Below are 26,030 nucleotides of genomic sequence, written 5' to 3'. Positions count from 1 at the left end.
AAATATTTAAAATTTTGAATATATATGAGAAACCCGGTTATCTTTATTCTTTGAAAGTTTCTTGTTTAATTTAATTATTCTATGTCTGACAAAAGGAATATCCCTCAAAAAAAATTAAGTATATTTTCATAGTTACACAAATTTGTGTAACAGTAAAGAACCCCTGAATAGTTTACATCCGTAGTTCTAAAATAAGTGGGGTTTTACCAACAGAAATAGATTTTTCCATTTTTAGATTTTCTATTTTTCTGACCCCTAAAATCTATTTTCTAGTAATAAAACATTTTTTTTTCGAACAATCAAAGCCTGATATATTAGAATCAATATGTTTTAACGCTATATAACGCATATTAACCGAACAAAAAGCAATTTACTTTTTCTGACTGGTTTCTCAGTGTAATACACAAAACCTTGAAGATTTTTGAAACTTTTCTCAGTGTATTGGACCAATCAGCGATCGTTTTTTCAAGTGTCTGTATGTGTGTTGACAATCTCGGCCTTGAATTTTGAAGGCGCTTTGTCTTACGACTGACAATCCGATTGGATAATATCGGAACCCTTATCTGGTCTATCCGAATCGCAATAAAAAACTTAATCAAAAGGTATTCCTCTGAAATTGAATCGGTAGTTTGGGCTAATTACGGCGTACTTTTGAAGATTAGTCGGTTTCCGTGAAGTTTCCCAGACACATCGGAAAAGTTTCGGTGCTTTTAATTTTTGATTTTTTTTTTCTGGAGAAAATGACTTTGACAGTGTGTAAGTTAAATATTATTATTAGTTTTTTTAGTTACTCTATATAATATATTTTTGTAATAGTTAGTTTTTGTACCCTCATCTTTCATGAAATACATATTGCTATAAATAAATAGAATTACAAATATTTTGCTCAATTCGTTAGTTGATTCTGTGTCACAGTTCTGCGCACAGCATGGAACTCGCTGCTCAATATTATTAACTTTAAGTTTTTTATTCAGAACTTGAGAAATATATTTTTTTGAGTTCTGAAGAACATCCTCCTCTTATAGAACATTAAGGCTACATGTTTCATTTCAAATATATTTTTTCGGTCTGTCAATTTTTCTTTAGAAAATAAAATTTTTGTCTCTATATCTTGTCTCTATGTTCATATTAATACATTGATTTATCACATGAGTCACATTTTGACAAGTGGCAAAATGTTACTCCTCTTGAAGTCAGCCATCTTTAAATGGCTAAGGAGCACTTTAAGTGGCTAAGTAGCCACTTAAAGATGGCTGACTTCAAGAGAAGTAAGGATAACACTAAAATTTAAAATGAATTTTCAAAAACTCGTAAGCAGTAAAACGTAGTTATGGTTACTGAATAAGCTGTAATTTAGACCAGTTTAGTACTAGAATTCTTCTTCAGTATATTCAACGCCAAGATGAACAGTAATACTTTCAAATATCCAATCAATTCATAATATGTGATCAAATAAAAATAACGTTGAAACAGGCACAGTATCACATCACTTCAATCATATCACATCGTTTTCAACGAGCGCAATCCGGGATCAAAGGATTAAAACCATAGGCCCATTGAATCTTTTCTACATTATTTTACAAAAAACGCCCATTGTCTAAGTTAACAGTCAACTTAATTTAGAAATGAAGATGGGAATAGTGTTAGGGACATGGTCTCTTCCAAATAATAGCAACAGTAGGCAAGACTCAAGGTGTTATATGGTGTCGTCTAAACCTGTAATGGTTTAAAGGCAAAAACGTGACAGTTGCACTAGTATCCACATCCTTTCCATTCTGCCAGTCTTATGCTCGATGAGGAAGTTTTTTTGCCTTCAGGACAGGAAATCGAAAAAGGCAGAAGAACGAACTCTGTTCGTTTTTGTTTTCTATATATGGATGTTTTCATTTCAGACGCCAGAAACTATGCCAGTGGGCTATTGGGTCTTTAACATCGTAATGAAATAGACAAAATGTTTGCGGGTTTTTTTATGCAGCATATTTAGTGTTAAGACTTTTAACCGTGTTATTTCTATTTTGCTATAGGTTTTTATACTGTGAGATACTCAACTGTCTTTCATCTTGGAAAAGGGCAAACCTATAGTGTGCGGGAGCATTATGATCTAGGCTTGGCTGTCATAAGATGTGTTCGATTACTGTGACCTTAAAGATCTACAGTGTCCTCATTCTTTGAGTTATAACTCATCATACAGTCTATAACCAATCGTACATGAGGATTTTCCAGTTGTAGGGAGAACAGGGTATAATCCCATCCTCCTTTTACAACAGATATTCTTCCTCCGAGTGTATACACCCTCCCACGGTTGGGGTTTGGCCCTCCGTTCACAGTCGAGGAGCTTGTCTCCGGCTGAGGTACCCGTGATGTGGAGGCTGGAGGATCCGTCTCCATTTTCTCCACCTCTTTAATTTGGTCTCTACTTATACCTGATACAGGTGTTTTCCCGAATCTATAATAGAGGATATCTTTCTCTATCGCCTCCTTGGATTTGAGGTCAATTCTTATTGTGAGGACCTGACCATGACCCTCCTCCCTCGAGTTGATGACTTGCCAACTCGATGTTCTTATATTGAAGTTCTCAGTCTGGATAAGGCTCAACAGGATGGTAGTGTCTCTCCCCTTGCTCCTCGGCAGAAAGACCGTAATGGTCGCCCCTTTTGGGATGTTTTCCACTGCAACCAGCCCCGACCCTTGCCAATTCTTGAGCTTAGGTGCCGTTTCCATCAACCGTCTATACCTTTGTCGCGAATTTATTTCTTGACAAAGTCTGGAATTTTCACCACTGGAATAATCTACAGAATAAAATAGTTGTTTTTGTAATCACCACTGTGGTGAATCCACATGACTTTTCTGTGAATTTTTTTCTAGTATATCAAGATTGCCTAACCGACAAAAAATGTTGTGTTTCAAAGGTATAGTGTTCAAAAATGTTTCAGGAGGTTGAGTTGGTACAAAAAACCTTTTTTATTTTGTAGATTTCTGTTTCTTGTCAATTCTTCTCTTTGTCAATGACCGTTCACAAGAACTGCACATTTTCCAGGCTGTCGCACCGGCATAAAACGTGTTCTGTCGTTTCTTCTTCAGATTGACAGAACATGCACATGGCCTCGCCTCGTCCAACGCCTACTGTGACACCGTTTTTATTAGATTTCCGGGCATTATCGAAGTCTTCTTCTTCATCTTCCTAATCTATATTAGGCAGATTGCCTGTTTACATCTTCGCATCATGCCTAGAGTTTCAATAGATAGTGAGGTTATCACACCATCTTTTTCTTGGCCTTCCCGTGCTTCTTCTTCCCAGTGGCGATTTCCAGCTGTGTTTACTATTCTTCTCTCGTCCATTCGGCTTTTATGTTCATTCCATTCGCGTCTTCTGCTCAATACCCATTTGTTAATACTATCCATCTTGCATGTTTGCCCTATGTTGTCGCTTCGTTCTCTATCTAGCAGCGTTCTACCTGTGATTTTGCGGAGGATTTTCATCTCGCCTGTTTCCAAGAATCTTTATATTTTAGCTGTATCCGGTCTTGTTTCTGCTGTGTAGGTCATTATGGGTCTGACGACAGCCTTGTATATTCATATGTTTTTTTTCCATATGGATCGTTCAGTCATCCAGCCACTTTCATTGCTTTTGTTGTTTTTTGCCTTACCTCTGTTTCGATATCGCCATAACCAGATAACTCTATATCTACTGAGATATTTAAATTCTTGCTGTATTATTGTGTTATCCACGACAATCTTGCATCTGATAGGTATTTTTAATGTTGTCAGGGTCTTTGTTTTGATGCAGAGATTATCATGTTATAATATTTTGCTACTAAATTGAAGCGATATACTAGTCTTTGGACTAATATATCGCTTCTTTACTAGTATTATCTTTACAATTATTATGGAAATAGACGTTAAAATTGTCTCACTCTATAGAATAATCCCAGAATGTTCGTCTATTGATATTTTACTTGACGTGTCTCATTAACCTGATAAAAATACGTCTGTTATCTTAAAGTTGGTGTAAGAGCCAGGTCGATAAAACATCAAACACAAAAAATAAATACTTGAGAAAAATCACGATATCGATTTCGAATAATTAAATTATAATCGACAGTTTTGAAATTTTACTATCGTACACTAAAATATCTATTTTTAGTCGACTGGATTAAGAACTTTAGCTTTTTCAAACCGTACCTTAATCCGACTAATTTCGTCTGATATAATAAAAAAATACTGATTAGCTGATTCTAAAAAGATCAATTTTTATTTGGGGTAATTTTTCCATATATTTATAAAGGGGGTTTCGATGAAGTTTTGTTAATAATATGTTATAGTCATAGACGAAATAACTATGAAATATTGTAAAAGAATTAGGCATTTAGTTAGGAGTAAGTTAAGTTGTTGATTTTATTAGGAAGTGTACTTCAATTTGAAAGTTTATTTATCATCAGCCACAATCAGTTTTATCGATGAAATCAAGTTATACTCGTTTTGAGATTTATTATGGTAATATAATAATATAACTAAGGTAGTAGCCTTTAAACTGTAGTGGTAGATACATGTATTGTCCATGGTGTAGCATTATTTCCGATATGTAGGTATTTTTTATTATTTAATCTATTTTAATTGTTCTGCTTTGCCATATTTAAAAACTGCATTGTTTTTTACGCTACTCGTTCGTTATTATTTAGGATATAATTTAGATAGAAATGAAAATTTCATAAATTAGAAATATTTGGAGGTGTACTTTCTTTATTAAATCTTGCTTACTTCCGCGCACTTTCATTGTTCTCTATTGTTGGCTCTGTGGGCCCAAGTTATCTCTGCTATAATATCATGGTCCCGTCTCAGGTATGGTTTTCTTCTAAGTCTCTTAATTCCGCGTGGGTACCATGCTGTAATTTTCTGGTCCATCTCTTGTCCGTCTTTCTTGCCAGGTGTCCTAACCTTTGCCACTTGAGAAATTTGATTCTGTGGATAACATTTATTACCTGGGTCTTTCGTCGTATCCACTCTATCGTTTTAAGGTCTAATATAACCATTCATATATATAGGGTGTCCCAGAAATAAGTGCAAATATTTTAACTGGTAGTATAGTTCAACCCCAGAAATACGCTTATGAAGTTTTTTTCGCGAAAAAAAAATTGAAAATTCGAAATTTTTTTAGTTTTTAGTTAAAAAACATAATTTCTTGATAATATGAAAACATAGGTATTAGATTAAATTTACAAGAAAGAAAATCCAGAAAAGATCCAGTGGTTCTCAAAATTTTAGCAAAAAATTATTTTCTTTGGAAATTTTCAAAGTAAAATAACTCCGTTATTTTGGACTTATTTGAAAAACAATAAAGAGAAAATATGTTTCTTTTATCGAGATCTACCACCCCTTAAAATATTTGCACTTATTTCTGGGACACCCTGAAATTTTATATTTTTATACCTATTTAAATTCTACATGATATTCTAAACACATATTTTATCTATGGTATTCTGTATTATTGTTTTCGATTGTCTTTTTGAAATTATGTTAATTTTCGTTGAAATATTACTAAAACTTTTTTCTGCAATGTTAGACGAATATGATTTTAATTTACATTTTTATGAGTATGTCACGTAAAATTATTATAAAAATTTAAATTTAAAACCACTTCTTGTCTTTTAGACATAAATTTATAAAAATATGCATCAATTTTGAAAAATGTATGAGTAGTAGATTCAAATGGTAATTTTTGAAAAAAAAATTAAAATATTTCATAAAGGTTTTAATAGAACATTGTATACAAAATATGCTGAGAATTTCTAAAAACCTTGATATAAAACTACAAAAAACTAGATATGTATCTATAGCAAAAAAAATATTCTTCTCATTCAATCTTTTTAAATTAAAACCAGTTCTGTTCTTACCCGTACTTACCATCTTATTTTTATTAAAAAATATTAAATTTTAATTATTTAATGATATCCTGTACTTCAGAGAATCCATACGTACTGCTTTGAAAATCAATAAGAATATTTTTTATTTTAATTCTAAATTCTAATATCTATACGTACTGTATTGTAAATAAACTGTGCAGAAATGTTATAAAATTTATTGCCATTCTCCCAACATACCAAAAATAGATGTTACTATTCCTGATAATAATACTATTTGTAATTAATAATTTATTGTACTTATAATTTATAATTTTGTTTAACATGTGTATATGTGTTTGATATGTATTATAATCGTTGTGTGTTGGATATATTTATGATATATCGGTTGAACAATTTTTTTCTTTTAAACTTTGGATACGAATTCTGTAGATCTTTATAATCAAACACATCGAAACAATATTTAAATTATTTTATTGAATTGCACACACTTAAAATACACAGTAAAGTCTAGTCTACACCTAATGTTTTATACCTGTCAGTCTAACGTGTTCTGTCAAAGGTGTCAAGTAAACCTTCTATGTAGACGAAAAAACGGTCTGTTTTACTTAAGATAGGACCCTCTAAAGAATTAACAAGATCATTCAGTTTTACAACCACAAAATAAAAAAGATATATTGCAGTATATTTAATATACGAGTTCCAATAATTTATTTTTTAAGTTAAATATTAATTGTTTAAAGATATTTAACGATTATTACCAAATGATACGATTTTAACAATCAACTTTGCTTGTTTGCCAATTAACTTTAAACCTTAAATACAATTTCGTAGTAAAATTCCATGTTTTTTTTTTCAACTTCACTAAACACAAATGTTAAAATTGATAAAACCACAGTTAAAACCTCCAGTGTATACGCTAATGTTTATTTTGTCTTACCTGAGGCAAAACTGACAGGTAAAACGTTAAGTGTAGACAGGGTTTTAAGTGGAAGAAATACTAGGTATAGGCAGTATCACTATCAATCGATTTTCACTACTTTACAATTTATCGTAATCAACTAAATATATTGGCCCGGCTTGACGCTTATATACCGAAAATTATATTTTGAGATTACACTTGATATCTCTTTAATGTGAATATTCAAGTCTATTTAATTATGCCCTATACACAATTTCAGGAATATTTGTAACAATTTTCAATAGTAAGTAAACTGATGGTCTGAAATTGTTAGCATTTACTAATTTTAGACATTATTTATACTATTTCATAAATAGTAAAATTCAAGGATTCCCTCTATATCTAGTGTAGAAATATTTTGAACATTTTCTATTCGAAATATTGAAAGTTTATTTTTTTGGGACAACCTGTACATCAACACACATATATCTAATACTTAAACACAACTAAACTTATATGGAATCATCTATTATTTTGCATAATTTTTGAGACGTATGAACATTTTGTGTTTATGAATAAAACTCAGTCCGTACCAAAGGCTTTTAATGAGAAATAATATATGGATTATTTCTTCATTCAGCAAAAATAAAATAATCATTTCCTAAAATAAACACAATGGTATTTTTTGGTTTGTGAAACGAAATGAGTTTTAAATTCTTAAAGGTCAAAAAGCAAATACAAAAAAAAATTGGTAATTTTAATAATCCATGCTAGCTCTAGTTCTTATGCAAGCTTCTATCTGCGCTGGCATGCTTCTTATTAAATTATCAACATTGTCTTCGGGTATGTTTTCCCATTCTGCTAATGCTGCATCAATAAGCTGTGCGAGATTTCCTGGATTGTTTCGACGAGCTCTAACTTTTCTTTTGAGCTGGTCCCACAAGTGTTCGATAGGGTTTAGATCTGGTGAACATGCATGACACCTTCCGTCTCAAGACATTCTCTAGCCCTTCTGCTGGTTTGGGGAGAGGCATTATCGTGCATACATTTAAAATTATCCTAATTGCAGCTCTTCAAAGCCTAATGATTAATTAATCTAAATCAACATACCGTTAAAGCTGTTGAAGTGGTAACAATGGAGTTTTTGCTCCCAGCATATTACCCCCCCAAAACATTACAGTTCCTCCTTTATATCTTGGTACAGATATGGAAGCCTGGAATCTCGATTGTCCAGTTTTGATGTTGCAGGCACCAATTTAGCCGGTCAATTTTGTTTTGCCGAGATAACTGTGGAACTCATAACTCTTTCCTACTGTACAATCCCCGAGCACGAAGCCTTTTTCTGATGGTTTCAACTGAAACGTTCACACCTGTAGCAACCAGAAGTAGTCTTTGTAGCTCTGGATTAGAAACTTGGGATGTCTTTATGCAATTTGGCACACAAAACGATTTTGTTGTTCAGTTGTGACTCTTTGACGACTTTGTCTGGACCTCTTCTTTCCTAGTTCCAAGTACCTTGCATATATGTTTTTGGTACAACACCCTGGGTAACGCTTACTATCTCTGCTACGTATCTTTGGGGCACTTCTTGTTGAATGAAAGCAATAATTTTCCTTTCTGTACATCTGTTAATCCAACATAAGGCATTTTTTAATTTTTTTGGATCGAATGAAAATTACCGGATAATCGTGATTTTATTACTGAACATAAAATTAACAAGGAAATAAATCGCCAGCAGATGTTTATTCTTTATTATTATGTTTATTTACAACAAAAAAAAACTTATCTTAAAGTTGTATTCCATTTATTTTCCTTGCAAAGAGTTTAGTCGTATAAAAAATACATTACAATTTTTCTACTAACAGGTTTTTTTAATTCAGTTATAAAGTGGCACAAAGTTGAATTCCGGATTATTTTTGAAATATTGACTCATCTCTTATTACTGGATTTATTAACACTTTTCTTCTTTCCAGGCCGAATATTGGATATACCATGCAAAGTGTGCGGTGACTTCTCTTCCGGAAAGCACTACAACATATTTGCCTGCGATGGATGTGCAGGTTTCTTCAAAAGGTCCATTCGCAGGAACAGACAATATGTCTGCAAGGCCAAAGGCGCGTGCGTCATCGACAAGATGCATAGAAACCAGTGCAGATCGTGCCGGCTCAAACGATGTGAAGAAGTGGGTATGAATAGAGAAGGTCAGTAAAACACTATTTCTTTGCATAATTTGATTGATATTCGTTGAATAACCAGACTAAGGAAAGACTGTATCTATCTAGAAAGCAATTTCTATCTATCAACCAGAGCTGAGCCCGAGTACAAAACAAAATACCCGTGCATAGTAATGAGCGAGACTGGTCTTGGACCCGTTATTGGTTAGATCTGTAAGCTAAGATCAAGACCAATGCAAGACCAAAATGCTTTATTTTTATACACGTTTCGCTAACCATGTTAGCATCATCAACAGATGGTTAAATCTAAAGTTTAGATAGAGTTTTAATCATCTGCTGAAGATGCTTCGGCAAATTTCTGAGAAATTTTTTTGTTTTAACTGACACAAAATGATAACTAGTTGTTAAAGTTGGACTAATTATGGTGGTCAACATAGCTAGATAGCTATGTTGAAGTAACGTCAGACATATCACCTATCACCAGCCACCTAGATTTTATCAAATAATAAAGATCTACTCAGATCAAATCATGTAAATGAAAATATAAGAAAATCTTTGTTTGAGGGGTAGGCAACCTTAATAGTATTTTGAAGAGACATGAATTCTCCATTGAATATCGGAATAATATTCTGGATGTTCCATTTAAAATAAAAGAGTAACATGCTTTTAAAGGTGACCAATGTTCAATATTAATTTTTTCTCACCTTGTATAACTTTTCCAATTTAGGTAGCTTTTATTGTAATTTAAAAATAATTGTTCTTTATTTTTAGAAAATGTTAAATCTGTCAAAAACCTTACACATTAGTCATATACTTCTCTTATAAAACTCACCTTTATTTTTCAATTAATATATTGGGTGTTCCATTACAAAAAACACAACTTTGATATGTAACTTTTTTTTTGGAGACACCCTGTAGAACTCTCTATATTTTTAAAAAGTGCTTTGAATTAACCTACATATGCTCACAAAATTTCATGTCAAAATAAACTGTCGTTCTCCTTGGAGCCTCCGCGGCGCCGGCGTATGAGAGGCGCTACCCTGTACATACTTATGTAAACTCAGTTAGACACTCTTTATACCTATAAAGAATGTCGTCTATCGCTTTCGTTTGATCATAAGTTAGTTTCGTTAGCCATAAACTTTCAGGCCTTCTTGTTTTTCGTAACAAGAGGAGTGGATTTAGACACTCGCTCAAAAAAAATCAGTTAAGTTTCTAAAAAATAACTTGATAACAAATAAAAATGAAGTCTAAAATAGAAACAATTGCTGTCTAGCACCGAGAAAACTGTTTCTGGAAAACAGCCCTTGATTTTTTACATGTGTAAACTTTTTCAATTTTTCAAATAATTAAAGTCACTTTACTTTTCTTATCTTATTTATATTTACTGGTAAATTACACCTAATATGATTGAATATACAATCAAACTGTAATTTCTAATTACCACTTCACATAAGTAACGAATTTTGCTACTATTACAAATTCAATGTCAGAATTCCCCACATGACATTTTAACTGATTTCTTTTAAGAGCCATTGAAGCTCACTTGAAATTAACTAGAGAGTCATACGTAAACTTTGAAACTGTTTCAAGGAGCTCGGTAAGAAACCACTACAGTTCCTGCGTCTTAACCTCAAGAGTATTTATACTTGAAGTACGGCAACTTTTTAAATTGGATTGCACCAGGTGTTGAACCGAAGGTTTCGGTTATTTTAAGGCATTAGGGGTTTGTCCGGCAGTGTTTTCTTTAGCGAAACCCGAGGGCATTTATGGTATAGACCCTTAAGAAATAATTTGTTTTTATTTTCTTTGTTGAAGTGCATTTGATGGGGTTAGGTCTGGGTGCTCTACAGGAAAAAATAATGATAACTTATATAACTTAGAAGCCATTATTTCATATCTTTTATGAAATTAAGATATACAAGGTACAAATTTCGTGGACATGGAACTACCTTGTATTTTGGGAATCAGCATAAGTTAATGAACACGATTTATTTCTATAAAAAAGTATTTCCTTAGGGGGACAACCAAATTTTTAAAAATTAACATATTTCTTATAAGAAGATATTTTAAGAACCGACATCGACATTCCGATTTGAATGAGATTTGGAGTATCTATGTGTTGCCAGGTTTTGCAACATTTGGCTTACACAAAGAAAAAAAGTGTACAGGAAGGGTGAAAACTACATTCATCACTATACAGGGTGAGTCTTAAATAAGTGCAAATATTTTCAGGGCTGGTAGATCTCGATAAAAGAAATATATTTTCTCTTTACCGTTTTTTAAATAAATCTAAAATAACCGATATAATTTACTTTGAAAATTTCCAAAAAAAAATATTTTTTTACTAAAATTTTTGAGAACCACTGGATCTTTTCTGGATTTTCTTTCTTGTAAATTTAATGTATTATGTATTATCTATGTTGCCAAATATCAACAAATCATATTTTTTAACTTAAAACTAAAAAAAAATCCAAAAATTTTTTCAAAAAATTGTTTTTCGCGAAAAAAAACCTCATAATTGTGTTTCTGGGGTTGAAATATACTCCTCCTAAAAATATTTGCACTTATTTAAGACTCACCCTGTATAAATTCTAGCAGAATTTTTTCCAACATCAACGACGACTATTTCTATTATTTAGGTACTACATTTTTTCTGTCCTGTAAAAAAAACAACATTTCGCTTAATTATTGAGAAAAAGAAAATATTTTCGAACTTGGCCCTATCTTATAAATAAAGGTGCATTCAGGCTGAGAGCGTCGAGCGTCGCGTTTGCGTCGCGTCCGCCCCATTAAACTTGAACCCCGACTCTCAGCGGACGCTAGCGCAACGTCAAACGCGACGCTGTCTGCCTGAACTGTTTAATTTAAGTTAAGTGAATTGATTCCATTTCGACACGCAGACGCGACGCAAACGCGACGCGGCGCTCGACGCGGCGCTCGACGCTCTCAGCTTGAATGCACCTTATAAAGCAACAAGTATTACAAACAAACTTACTATTTCATTTATGGAAGAAATAGAAGAATATTAAATCCAACTGTATATAAATTTCAAATATGTACAATAAGGCTTTCCCGTTATATACTCTATCTTACGTTTTAAGACACGACCTTCCTCTGATTATTAATGGTAGCTACTTTGAAAAAAAGAAAGAAAATTAAAATGTTTTGTTATATTTTAAAAGAAAATAATTTAAAGGAAAATTAAATAATTTTAGTTAGAAGCACAGAGAACACTGAAATTCTCATGAGACCATACTGTAAATTAATTATAGACTGGACAAATAAAGTAATATTTGCACTTAAAGTATATTAAGATTTCTTAAAACGTTTATATTCACTTAAAATATCGTATAATAAAGTTATAAATCGTTCGTAATTCCTCGCGTACTATTTATACTACTCCTTCAGACCATAGTACTCCAGGGACATTTCGTCGTAGATTCCCTCTTCGGCGACCTCCGCTTCGGCCAAACTTAGCACCAATTGTTTGGGGTTGATGTCGGTTATGAAGAAATCGCTGCCCAATCCGCATTCATTCACCAGTTCTTGTTTAGATACTGATGGTGAGAGGAAATCTGATAATTTTTGATTTTGAAAAAGTTACTTTGGGAGACACGCAAAAATGAAAAAAAAAGCAAATTTTAAAATTATTTTTAATAATACCAAAAAGTGTCTGGTAGGCCTTAAGTTACCTCTTTAAAATTTGGTGTGGTTCCCATCCAGAACCAAAAGATATAATACATCAAAATTCTACCAGCCGCTGTTGATAGCAAGGTTTGTTTATGCAAATTATTTGTCTGAGTATACCACCATATACAAACTCGGCCGTTAATCAATAAATTTATTTAATTCTTTTTAACAAACAGTTTTCTTAAATGGTTAACAGTATGCACAAACAGCTCCAAATTTTATTTGCCATCAAAATGGTTCTCTTTTAAATAAAAAAAGAAATCCCAAACTCAAAGAATTACATGCTAATAGTTTGCTTCAAAATGAACGCCTATCATATTTTATAAAATTATGTTGCAACATCTGTAGAAAAAAAAAACGAAACGAAAGGGGGGTAATAAATAAGATAAAATGTTAAACTAATTTTTTTTTAGATTAAACTAAAATTGTCATAAAAGAAAATAATGATACCAAACCAAATACAAAACTCAGACTAATCCAAATTTATTTTATTCTACAGTCATAGTAACTTTCAGCGCAAATTTAATTTAAACCAAGTACTTTAATTAAACACACTCTCACAGACTCAATCTCTAGATGAGCTACTGCAACCTTAAATGAACTTTTGAATAGATTGCCATCGTATCTATTATTTATTAGAATGCATAAACTAACTCTTGACTAATTTTTATCTCTTTTTCTTTACAGCTGTACAACATGAACGCGGCCCCCGAAATTCAACCATTCGACGATACATGGAAAATCAACTGCGACCGATACCAACATTGAACACGTTACCCATACCGACACCGATGTTTCCTACAACACCTCCCGTTGGCCTGAACTTAACTGTCCCCCAAAATCTGACGCCATCTCCAGCATCACTAGATTCTTCCTACTCCTCCAGAGTCAACAGTATGCCACCAAGAACATTTTTATTCAACAACCTGCCAATGGTGAGTAGAGAAAAATGTTTTATTGGTTGTAAGGTGTTCATGTACAGGGTGTCCCAAAAATTGGCAACGGAAAAATGTTTGGTCAAGGTTAAAATGTTATATTTTTTATTTTTATTCCTTTTTATTTTCTTGATATTTCGAGCAAACTGTATATAAATATATCAACTTTAATTCGCAAACTTAGTTTATTATAAACTTTAGTCTTTGACTTTTATTATTAAGAAGTTTGTTTTTCTAATGGAATAAACTTGGAAATTCCTTTTAAGTGGATTTTATAAGAGGATCAATAATTAATATTTCTCAAGAGAAATGAATGACGTTATTATACGCACGATATATTCAAGAAATAACAAACCAGATAAATTCAGTGCTTTAGATTTATCATTCTTTATAATATTCATAATATTTTAAATAATTTTTTGTGAATTCTGTAAAATTTATTTCAATGGACTTGTGGGGTTTTGTATTTAGACGCCTGATATCATAAATTTGGCCCCCTATTCCCTATTGGTCGAAAATTTATGTAGGTAATAAATTAAATAGTAAATTTCACAAGGCGAGCTACTGAACTTCTATGCGCCAGTAGCAACAGGGTGGCTATATCTATGGTGCGTTTAGACTTGAGCACACATGCACTCAGAGGCGCAACTAGAGGGGGGGGGGGGGCCAGGGGGGCTTTGCCCCCCAGATAACCCGTGTGTATCTTATAGAATTGGTCTTAACCTCACATCAATATTATCTTATAGTGTCCTAAGCCCCCCCCCCCCAAGAGAGTTAATCCCCCTAAAAGTATATGTTTAGTTGCGCCCCTGCACGCACTGATCCTCCGCGAATGCACGAGCAGCCGCGAACGTGAGCCGTCTGATGTCGGTTTTTGGTCCGTGCTCAAAGGGATTTTAGGTGTGCGCGAACGCTCAGTTTGCACCGGCAATTTGTTTTGTCTGCGTTCGTACGTGCGTGTGTGATTTTTTTTTCGTTTTCTTTATTAAAATTATGGAGTGGATCAATGAATCTTCGTTATTATTAATTGAAGAATATGAAAGGTTGCCTATATTATGGGATGTTAAACATTCTTTGTATTATTAAGAAATAAAAAAACGCATGACAAGATCTTGTAAATAAAATTAATAATGAATATGTCGATATTAATGAAATTCATACAATTTCATCAACGAAATTGTAATTTCATACATCATATGTATGAATTATTTACTATATATATATATATATATATATATATATATATATATATATATATATATATATATATATATATATATATATATATATATATATATATATATATATATATATATATATATATATATATATATATATATATATATATATATATATATATATATATATATATATATATATATATATATATATATATATATATATATATATATATATATATATATATATATATATTATTATTATAACTCATACATCACAATATTCAAAGTCGGGTCTGGTCATTCTTGTAAAGTTTTTGAACTGATCATATATATATCAGACACTAGACACTAAGTTGTTGCAGTAAATTATATCGATTTCTGAAAATTTGGGTTTGCCACCAGCGACGATGTTTTTCGATTTTTTCCTTTTAATAATTAAGCTGTGCATAACAATGACTGCAGCCTCGAGTATTTCTTGGTCGTCCATTATTTTGCCAACACAACTCTGCTGTGCGCGCACAAATGGATCACTTCATTCTTCATTCGTCGAAAAATAAGTTTTTTAATTTGAACGGAGCGCGCACGCTCAGCTCGTGCGTGCTCAAGTCTAAACGCACCATAAGGTCCGACCGAGATCTCGGTCTCGGTTGCAGTCATTCTCTGTAAAAAAATCAGGCCGAGATCTCGGTCTAGTTCTCGGGATAAAAAGGCCGAGACTATCGGACACGGCCGAGACTGCCCACGATCGTTAAATTAGCTTATTTTTGAGCGTATCGCTCCACCTATCGATGCGTAGATGAATGAAATACACGTCCGAAAAAAAGAATAGGTCATATCTGATATACAGGGTGTCCCAGAAATAAGTGCAATTATTTTAAGGGCTGGTAGATCTCGATAAAAGAAACATATTTTTTCTTTATCGTTTTTCAATCAAGTCCAAAACAACGGAGTTATTTTACTTTGAAAATTTCCAAAAAAAATGATTTTTTGCTAAAATTTTGAGAACCACTGGATCTTTTCTGGATTTTCTTTCTTGTAAATTTAATCTAATACCTATGTTGCCATATTATCAAGAAATTATGTTTTTCAACTAAAAATTAAAAAAAATTCCAAAAAAATTTTCAAAAAATTTCGAATCTTCAATTTTTTTTTTCGCGAAAAAAACCTCATAGGCGTGTTTGGTTTGGCCTGGGCTGAACTATACTACCAGTTAAAATACTTGCACTTATTTATGGGACATCCTATGATTTAACCAAATCACGAAAGGGATTTCCCGGACAGCTGAAGAATCGCCTTCGTATTCCGATGCTGAAACTAAACAATGAACGAAATTAAAATTACAAATTAATGTAAGTTTTATAAATTTAACAGAATTGTGCTTTTATATGAATTACTCGTATATCCTACTAATAAGTAAATTTTTTGTGTTTAATTATTCACCTCCATACAGAGTTCCGAAACCAGCAGCTTATAAATTTCTAGTCTCCACCACTAACAAGCGTCTCTAGTAAACAACTATTTAAAAAGAATAATGATGAAACACTGCATAATTTGAAAGGATGCAATGCTGCAAAATTCGTTTTTAGCCTATAACATAGACTAAATAAAGTAATTTTAATAGTATTAGTAATTTTATAGCATTAAATCCCAATAAAACCGTTTCTGCATGAAAATAACGTTTTTATTACATTATTATCTATTAAATATATATTGTATCGTGTCTCGGTCTCGGTCTCGTTCTCGGTCGAGAATCTCATTTTATCTCGGTTTCGGTCTTGGTCGAGACTAAAAATCCAGGTTCGGTCGGACCTTAGCTATATCAGAGAGAAGGTGAAGGAGCAGATGATTTGACTGGAAATGTCATGGATTTGTTGGTACCAAACCAACAGTCACCCTTGGTGTTTGAAAGTTATAAAATAATAAAAGTTAGTAAATCACTGCTGACAAGTTTATTATTTTGTAGATTTTCTTACAGTATTTTTTATTTGAAGAGCAAATTGTTTTTTTTTAAATAGATATCCAATGCATTCAAAATACAAATTTTTAAAGATCTCACGTAGAGGAGGGGATCGAAACAAATTTCCAGTGTGGGAGGGGAGTCAAGTCGATTTCTTTACAACAGTTTCTTTTTAATTTTTCTAAAATACCATATTTTTGTTACAGATCTCACCATTACCACCACCTTTCCATATCGCTCTACCTGCCATGGTCAGCCCCCCAGTCTCACCGCCTCAAGCGTCAACTCCTGAAGAACTATGCGAAGCTGCCGCTCGACTCATGTTTGTTGTGGTACAGTGGGCCAGCAGTAATGTCCTAATGCAGACGCTGCCCTACGAAGACCAACTGGTCCTTCTGGAAGAACGCTGGAAGGACCTTTTTATCCTGTTCGGGTCACAGTTCTTGCCACACAACTTGGAACCTCTACTCGATTGTAATCCTTCCTTCAAAAACGACAGCGAGCTTCGGGAGAAAGCTGCTCAGCTTCAGGAGGCACTGAGGAAAATCAAGACTTTTTCTTTTGATCAATACGAACTTTCCTCTTTAAGATGCATGTACCTGTTTAGCAGGAGTTCGATCGCTGAATCTTCCGTGTCCTCAAGACTGCGCGAAAGTGACAGGATCAAAGCATTTTTTAAAGACTTTTACGAGTGTTTTGTGTCGTACAACTATGTGATGAAAAGGGACTTCCTCAGACCGGGGTGTTGTCTACGGTCACTGGACGCGTACTTTAGTTCAGTACCGGTGAGCCTTATAGAGGAACTGTTTTTTAAGTCCACCGTGGGTAATACTTCAATGAATAAAGTTGTTGTAGACATGTACAAAAGTCAACGAAAAGTCTCTTAACAAATGCGAATGCTGCTATACAGTCTGATGAAAAATTATTTTATGGCTAAGTAGTTTTTGGACAATGGTAAATAATTTCTATAGGAAATTAGAGTAGAACTTGGTTATAAAACTTTTTTTCAGACGGTAAATGTCAGTATCAATTTTGATAATGTTGATGAGGAGTTTTAGAGTCAGAGATATATGAGACCAAAGTTGTTAAAGCATGCATAAAGACCAATAAAATTGGTGTGATAAAGAGAATTTGACATACTTACAACGCAGAAGTCTTTTAGCTTCAAATATTTTATTGGGCAAAATCAAGACCTTTTATTTCGAGCAATACGAAATGTCCTCTCTAAGATGCATGTACCTGTTTAGCACGAGCTCGATCGTTGAATCTTCCGATACCTCAAGACTGCGCGCACAAAACACATATACGGAAGAAGTGCAAGCGCCCTGTTAAATATTGGAAACTGTAATTGACGCGTAAATTTGACATTGTTGACAAGCCTACTGCTACTAGCGCCCCCACTATCGCTTGTAGGAACTACGGACTATATTGTCACGTATGGCGGGAAGAAAATAAACAAAATGGCGGCAAGTCAACGACCCGACAAGGAGAAAAGTGGTGTTCGAATGACAAATTATGGGTCATCAAAAATTGTTTGTCTCCTTTCAACGCACGCTTAAGAACGAAAAATAGATGAACTCAATTTCTGAAAGATCGTCAAGGTTTTATCTGTCACTCTTGTCAATAATTTATCGGTAAGGAAGATTCCTAGAAAATCGCTTCTCCCATAAGAAGTGTCATCCCACTGACTGCGCGAACTTGACAGAATCGAGGCATTTTAGAGACTTTTGTTTTGCGTCATACAACTATGTGGTGATAAGGGACTTGCTTAGACCGGGGTGTTGCCTACGGTCACTTGACGCGTACTTTAGTTTTCAGTACCAGTGAGCCTTATTGGGAAACTGTTTTTTAAGTCCACCGTGGGTAACACTTTAATGAATAAAGTTGTGGTAGACATGTACAAAAGTCAACAAAAAGTTTCTTAATAAATGCGAATGCTGCTAGACAGTCTGATTAATATTTATTTTATAGCCAAGTAGTTTTGAACAATGGTAAATAACTTTTGTGGGAAGTTACAGTAGAACTTGGTTATAAAACTTTTTTTTCAGACGGTAATGGCGATCGAGAAATATTTAGGCATTTCCAAGTTTTTGAATAAGTACTAATGTACTACCATTTTTTTAAAAGGTGTACCTATGCCCTTTTGCATCTAACACCTTTAAATATGATATTAACTTGCCGAGTGTATTTTTATGTAAACTTAAGAAAATTGTGATAATCAAAGAACAAAAAAACACGCAGAAGGCGAATTTTTGTGTGATATTCTTTATACCGAGATTAAAAATATTTTAAAGACTACTTACAGAGTGCCATATAAAAAAGTAATATTTAATACAGTATGATTAACCTTATTATACTCAAGATGTACCATATTTTGTAGTCATTTTTAATATAAATGAAACAAATTTTACATGTTTATATCTTTATAATATGATCATTAATCAGTACCAATATTAAAAAACCATTGTTTTGAAAATATAAGCAAATGTAAATTCAAAAACTTTTGTAAACTTTAAAAATGATGTATTTTTCGCATAATTTTTGCCATTTTTTTTTAAATGGGTGAGTAAATTTAGTTAAAAATTAAAATTTACATACCTACAAAAAAGTTTTTAAGTGATTAACACAACAAATTGACTTAATATTTTGACTTACGTACTTAAAAGTAGGTATATATATGCAGGTTCAGTCAATGATTGGTATAAAATAGTAGAATATAAATCTACACGCAATCAATGATTTTGCCTGTATTGAAGCTGTGATCGAAAAATTAATTAGTATATTTTTTGTATATATTTTTATAAAGAAAAAATCTGTACGACATAGATTGATAAAAAAGAATCAATATGTGTCATCTAGTTTCATAATTACGTAGATTTTTAAATTAATTTGTCTTTTTATGTGATTTCTACATTCCTTTTCATATTTGTGATATTTGTTTTCATATTGTGTGTTATATTTGTGCCAAGATAATATTGTAAATATAATTATTTCGAGATCATACGAGATTAATCATACGAAATTAATAGTCCTACTTAGTTATGAAACTAGACAAAATTAACAAACTGTACAATAGAAAAATGTATATTTTATATAAGATTTTTTATTATAAACTGAAATTTAATAAAATATTTTTTTAAATATTGAATCTGTTTTTTATTCAATTTCTGCCTTCGAATTTTATTATTTCTCCAGTTAAATATAGTACCATCACAGGTTACAGTTGAGAGTTGGAACCTTTGGTGTTACACAGCAAAATAAAACACTAAAACACCACAATACACCAAAACACTTTTACTGTTACACTGGACGCGCGTTTTGCTAACCATATTAGCATCATCAGCAGATGATTATAAACTGAGTTTATAACTGAGTTAGATTATAAACTGAGTTTATATTCATCTGCTGATGATGCTAACATGGTTATCGAAACGCGCGTCCAGTGTAAAAGTAAAAGTGTTTTGGTGTATTGTGGTGATTTAGTGTTTTATTGTATATATCACAGGTGAAAAACTTGATAAGCGCCAAATTCTTAATTTTAGAATTTTATAATATTATAGTAGGTCTAACTGAATCCCTGCAAAATGTATATGCAGGGCAATAATTTGTTAAATCCTAAAGAACCTGATAACCGCCAGCCGTCCAGTACTCTCCTGTAAAATTAGTAAAATGGCGCTTATCTTGTTTTTCCCCTGGACCCTTCAAATTGTTTGAATAAAGTTAAGTTGGTATAGGAAACATAGGTAAAGAAAGCCAGGCTAAAATCAAATGATATAATTTGATGATATATTATTTAATACTAGCAGCGGCGTAGGGGATAATACAAGAGGATGCAATAAGTAACTGGCAATTAACATTTTACCAACACAATTTTTTTTTATTAAAGTCTTTGATTCTGATATTACAAAAATAAAATATAAAAAAATGTAACAGGTTAAAAAAAGATCAAACCAATTTAAAAAAGGAACTAAATTTATTTAGGAAAAAAATAAAGCTATGAACGTATCTAGATTTAAAATTTTAAAATTAAGATCAATTCTTCTAATATACATATTTACGAAAAATTTTATTACATTTTCTTAAAAATGAAAAAGAAGAACGCATACCTACTCTCTAGTAATGAACAATTCAATTCAAAGTTCATCATAAATCATCGTGGCCGGTAGTATTCTATACATTTTTCTCCTTGGAAAATAGTAGACAAGGCCAACTAAAAAGTCTATTGAGTACATTACAACCACATAACCAGTGTTCGATATATAGACATTTTCACTAAAATGACGAATGCACGATTTTAATTTAGTATTAATCTCGGTATTAATATTCAAAATATGCTTTGGAGGTCCTTCAGTAGTTTTGAATGCAAAAATGAAAAAAATGGATGATTACAAATTTTTGAATCACTATTTTACAGCCGCGCTCATAACCGGTCATAGCGACGCGCGACGGTATTTTTTATTTTATACTGCGATGTGTTTCAGAAACCGCATCACCTACCGACTAAATGATCGATTTCCTAGTGGCCGCGGCCCGCCGCGCCGCGCTGCTCAATCAGTGGAACGGCTATATGAGGACTTGAGGACAGAGAGACATTGTAATATTTTGGAAAAATTTTACTTATCTGCATTTATGACAATAAAACAGATTTTGTACTTGAAAACATAATAATTTATAATTTTTTATTGTTGTCGATCCAATAATATATAATGTGTTCTTTTTTTATAAATTGGATTAGGATCGAAAGAAATCAACAGAAGTCCTTTGTTTTAAATTTTGACAATACCACTATTTTACAAACACAATCTAATTATAAGAAAAGATTATTTGCAGAGATGATAGAAATCCAAAAAAACAAAAATTGCGTTAATAAAAGAACAGACGTAGAAAACCTGAGTACAGCATATTTTAATATTCTTTCAAAAATTAAATAATATAACTTCAAAATAATGGTTTAAATCCAAATAATATTTTTATATGTTTCTTTTTTCAACTGTTCTTTATCTCCAGGTAAAAATTATATTAGTATTTTATCAACTAGAATTAGTTGCTCTCTGTATACGGTCAACGTAGGTACATCTGCACTGCTTGTCTGTGAAAGGAAAAGATTTTTCGTGATATTTCTCTATACATAATTGTGTTATATGTTTTTTTTTTTGTAAGTGTGTTATGTGTTTTAAAAGGAAAAAAGGGATATATACCACTCCCCTCTATACCATCCGTGTATTAATGGATATGACTAAGAAAGTCCAGATTTAAATGTGAGTAACATATACATATATTTTATTTAATTGTTAACATTAGGGGTAGTTTACCAATTGTATATGTGTGGAATTCCACTGATATGTGTGTTTTGGGTTGTTTGTTAAATTTTTGAAAAAACTTTTATTTGATTGTATTTTCTGCTCTCTTAACTTTGTAGTGTCCTGAAGATGCAAATAAATTTTGCGAAACGTCGACAAATTTAAAACAAAGGACTTCTGTTGATTTCTTTCGATCCTAATCCAATTTATAAAAAAAGAACACATTATATAATAATTTATATATTTATTTTTTTTTATGTTTCCACTTATTTATTATTTATTTTCTATTAAAATTAATTTTTCTAAACGGCCAAACAATAGATAATTTAAAACTTTACATGTTAATGAATTTTTCAATTCAATTCCCCATGTTAATGAATTTTTCATAAGTTATAATAATAAATTATAATAAATATATAAAATAAATATAAATAAAACATGTACCTGAACATGCTTTTCACAAATTAAAGTTTTTCTACACATTAGGGTGTGGAATAAAATAAACATGTATATCTTAAACATCTTAATTATTGAGATGTAGAATGTAGAATGTTTAGGAGGGGAGTTAATCACCGCGACCTTATAGATCTATTGTGTGTTCCCCTTCCTTGAGTTATAACGAGTTATAACTCATCATACAGTCTCAGGGCTTTAACAAAAGCAAGTACCTGAGACGGCTCCACGGAGGCCAGCTCTCCATCCTCGACATCAGCCGTATCAAAGTTCATGGCACAAATTTACTTGAATAAATTTACTGAGAATTTTAATTTAGAACTTTAATTTATTTAGAGACAAAAACTGTAGTAAATACTATACAGGGTGGCGCACCTCATTCGCGACGGTTGATTATACGAAAACGGAAAGATGTAGAAACAAAATATTTTATGAATATATGTGGGGAGGTAATGTGCACAATTTAAAATTATTTTGAAATGTACAGGGTGTTTCAGAACTAAGATCCATACCAAAGTTATATTTTTTCTTATGGAACACCCGGTATTTTATTTCATTTTTGGATTCTTGGACCCAAAAAAGGTATTTATTATAAGGGTTAAATATGTTTAAAATTTTTGGTTTTTGAGATATTTATAGATATTTAAATTTGCAGGCTACAATAGAATAGATTATTAACACCCTGTACACTACTTTTCAGAATTAATTATTGTGCTAAGTTTAAAGGTAGAGAAATAAACTTTACAGAAAAATAATATGTCTTCCTTAAATGTATACAGGGGTATCAAAAATTGCTGGTATATATTAAATATTTATTTTACATAAAAACTTCGTTATTTCAAATGCAACACTATGTATTTTTTTTAAATAAGTCGAACCAGATTTAAATGTTCTTTCAAACTATATTAGGGTTTCCTATACCTATCTGGCTCAGATTTTGAATAAAAAGCGATTTTTCAATAAAATTGTAATCAAGATGGCTAGCGTTGTCATGCATGGCAAGTTTCTAGTGACAGTTAGTACCTATTTTCAAAATCGAAATTAGTTTATGAACTTATTTAAATGTATACCAGTTTACTTTTATTTAATTTACCTACAATAGTTTAATAAATAATATTTATTAAATATGTGTTTATTATTCTATCAAGAAAAACGAAAAAGCAAAAAATTACAGCAAATTAATTTTCTTCACTTCCAACGATATGGTGCGTTTAGACTTGAGCACGCACGAGCTGAGCGTGCGCGCACGGTATTCGTTCGCGCTCTCGGCTCCGTTCAAATTAAAAACTTATTTTTCGATGAATGAAGTGATCCATTAGTGCGCGCACAGCAGAGTTGTGTTGGTGAAAATAATGGATGACCAAGAAATAGTCGAGGCTGCAGTCATTGTTATGCACAGCTTAATCAGGAAGATTCCTATTTGGATATCTTTGATCATAAGCCCTTGAGGCCAAGAAGCAATTTTGCTCACAAAATAATATCACTAGTAACATATCTATTCTTTCCGCCAGCAGATACTGCTTTATTTTTCTTGATGAAATAATGAATACTTACTTATTAAACTATTATAGATAAATTTAAGTAAACTGTTATAAATTATAAATAATAATGTCCATAAACTAATGTCGACTTTGAAAATAGTTACTAACTGTCACTAGAAAATTGCCATGGCTACACCAGCCACCAGCCATCTTGATTGCAATTTTATTTAAAAATCGCTTTTTATTCAAAATCTGAGCTAGATAGGTATAGGAAACCCTAATATAGTTTGAAAGAGCATTTGAATCTTCTTCGATTCATTGTAAATAATACAGGGTGATGTATTTGAAATAACGAAGTTTTTATATAAAATAAATCCTTAAAATTGGTCAACAACTTTTGATAGCCCTGTATAAATTTAAGGAACCAATACCATTTTTCAGTAAAGTTTATTTCTCTACCTTTAAACTCAGCATAAGAATTAATTCTGAAAAGTAATATACAGGGTGTTAATAGTCTATTCTATTGTAGCATGCAAATTTAAATATCTTTAAATATCTAAAAAACTAAAGATTTTAAACATATTTAACCCTTATAATAAATGCCTTATTTTGGGTCCAAGAATCCAAAAATTAAATAAAATACAGGGTGTTCCATAAGAAAAAATATAACTTTGGTATGGATCTTAGTTCTGAAAGACCCTGTATATTTCAAAATAATTTTAAATTGTGCACATTGTCTCCCCACATATACCCATAAAATATTTTGTTTCTACATCTTTCCGTTTTCGTATAATCAACCGAGGCGAATGAGGTGCGCCACCCTGTATAGAGAGACAATATTACGAAAAGAAAATCGTCCGTCGGTGGAGTTGGAAAATATTTATACTAAAATTTATGCAGGATGGGGGTAGTTTTCACCCTTCCGCGTATTTTTTCTTGATTTTTGTGAAAGCCAAATATTAGAGCCATTAACAAAACATAGCCACCCAAAATCTCATTCAAAATGAAATAATGGTTTTAAAAATATTTGAAAAATGTGTTGATTTTTTTAAAGTTTGATGCCCTCTAGCGGACAAACGAAGCACTTTTGTATAGAGGTAAATTGTGTTCAATGAACTTATTTTGACCCCAAAAATCCGTAATAGTTCTATGTACACTGAATAATGGGACACACTGTATAAATGCTACTTCGCCTTGAACTTCTATAGGTTTGTTCTCACAGCGTGTTCCCAACATGTTTGTGACTTCTTCCAAACCGGTGTTAATGCGCAGGTCTCAAATAATGCAGTTTCTGATCGATTTCAAACTGTCTGTGAGAACAGCGAATCCCCTACTCTTCTTTTTTGATCTAATAATACAACTAATTTTAACTCCTACGTAATACCGAATAAAGAAGAAAACGAACAGGGAATTAACCAAAGACATCTTTTAATGTTTTTGGTTTTGTTCTTTTTAATATTTTAATGTTTTGTAATTTTGATTCTTGGGTTTGACCTGTTCCTTCATCAGCTCTTCTAGGTCTGTGTCTGTATCCGAAAATTCGGACGCCTCAGATTCTTCGGAAGGTTCAAAATCGCTCATTTCTTTTCTTTATTTTTTGAAGAAAAAAACATTAAACAAAACCAACACACGTTTTGTAGGTTCAGTTTACCAAGTAATGACGTTGGGTCGCAATACGCATACTTTACTTGCAAATGATCCGCAAACAGCTCTGACTGTTAGCTAACAATCAGAATTTTCTGTGCAAAAATTTCTGTGCGAACGCGTTTTACCCTATTGCGCATGATTATCTGTTGGAAATATGTTTCTCACAGCTGTGAGAACAAATCTTATATCGAAACTCTTTTAAAATTAAATTTATTATAGTACTATTCTTTTAAAAGTTCCTCAATATGGCCGACCTAGTTACGAAAATTGGTAATTTTTTTTTAATGAAAAATAAGTTGGCGTTAGCCAATTCAGAAATTGATTTACTCTTTGGTTAACAATAATATTTTTCAAGATTGTCAAGTTGACGTTAAAGTTAGGTTATTAGGTGGTTGTCATAAATAAAAAAATAAATTATTGAAATTATTTAATAAGAATAAAGGTATTTTA

The 26,030-nt window shown here is 32.1% G+C and overlaps 1 protein-coding gene across 1 annotated transcript; it reads left to right on the top strand.

The window, feature by feature from the left end:
* The first annotated feature begins 597 nt into the window (after positions 1-597).
* LOC115880059 (nuclear receptor subfamily 2 group E member 1) lies at positions 598-19,771 on the top strand. Its single transcript, XM_030897181.1, has 4 exons — positions 598-756; positions 8,733-8,960; positions 13,314-13,561; positions 16,906-19,771. The coding sequence occupies exons 1-4, from the start codon at positions 741-743 to the stop codon at positions 17,584-17,586; spliced, it is 1,173 nt and encodes a 390-aa protein (XP_030753041.1). The 5' UTR covers positions 598-740; the 3' UTR covers positions 17,587-19,771.
* The last annotated feature ends 6,259 nt before the right edge of the window (positions 19,772-26,030 follow it).

Source organism: Sitophilus oryzae, unplaced genomic scaffold, assembly GCF_002938485.1.
Source record: "Sitophilus oryzae breed Bouriz unplaced genomic scaffold, Soryzae_2.0 scaffold_1614_pilon_pilon, whole genome shotgun sequence".
Classification (NCBI taxonomy): domain Eukaryota; kingdom Metazoa; phylum Arthropoda; class Insecta; order Coleoptera; family Curculionidae; genus Sitophilus; species Sitophilus oryzae.
This window is presented reverse-complemented; position numbering and strand designations above follow the sequence as displayed.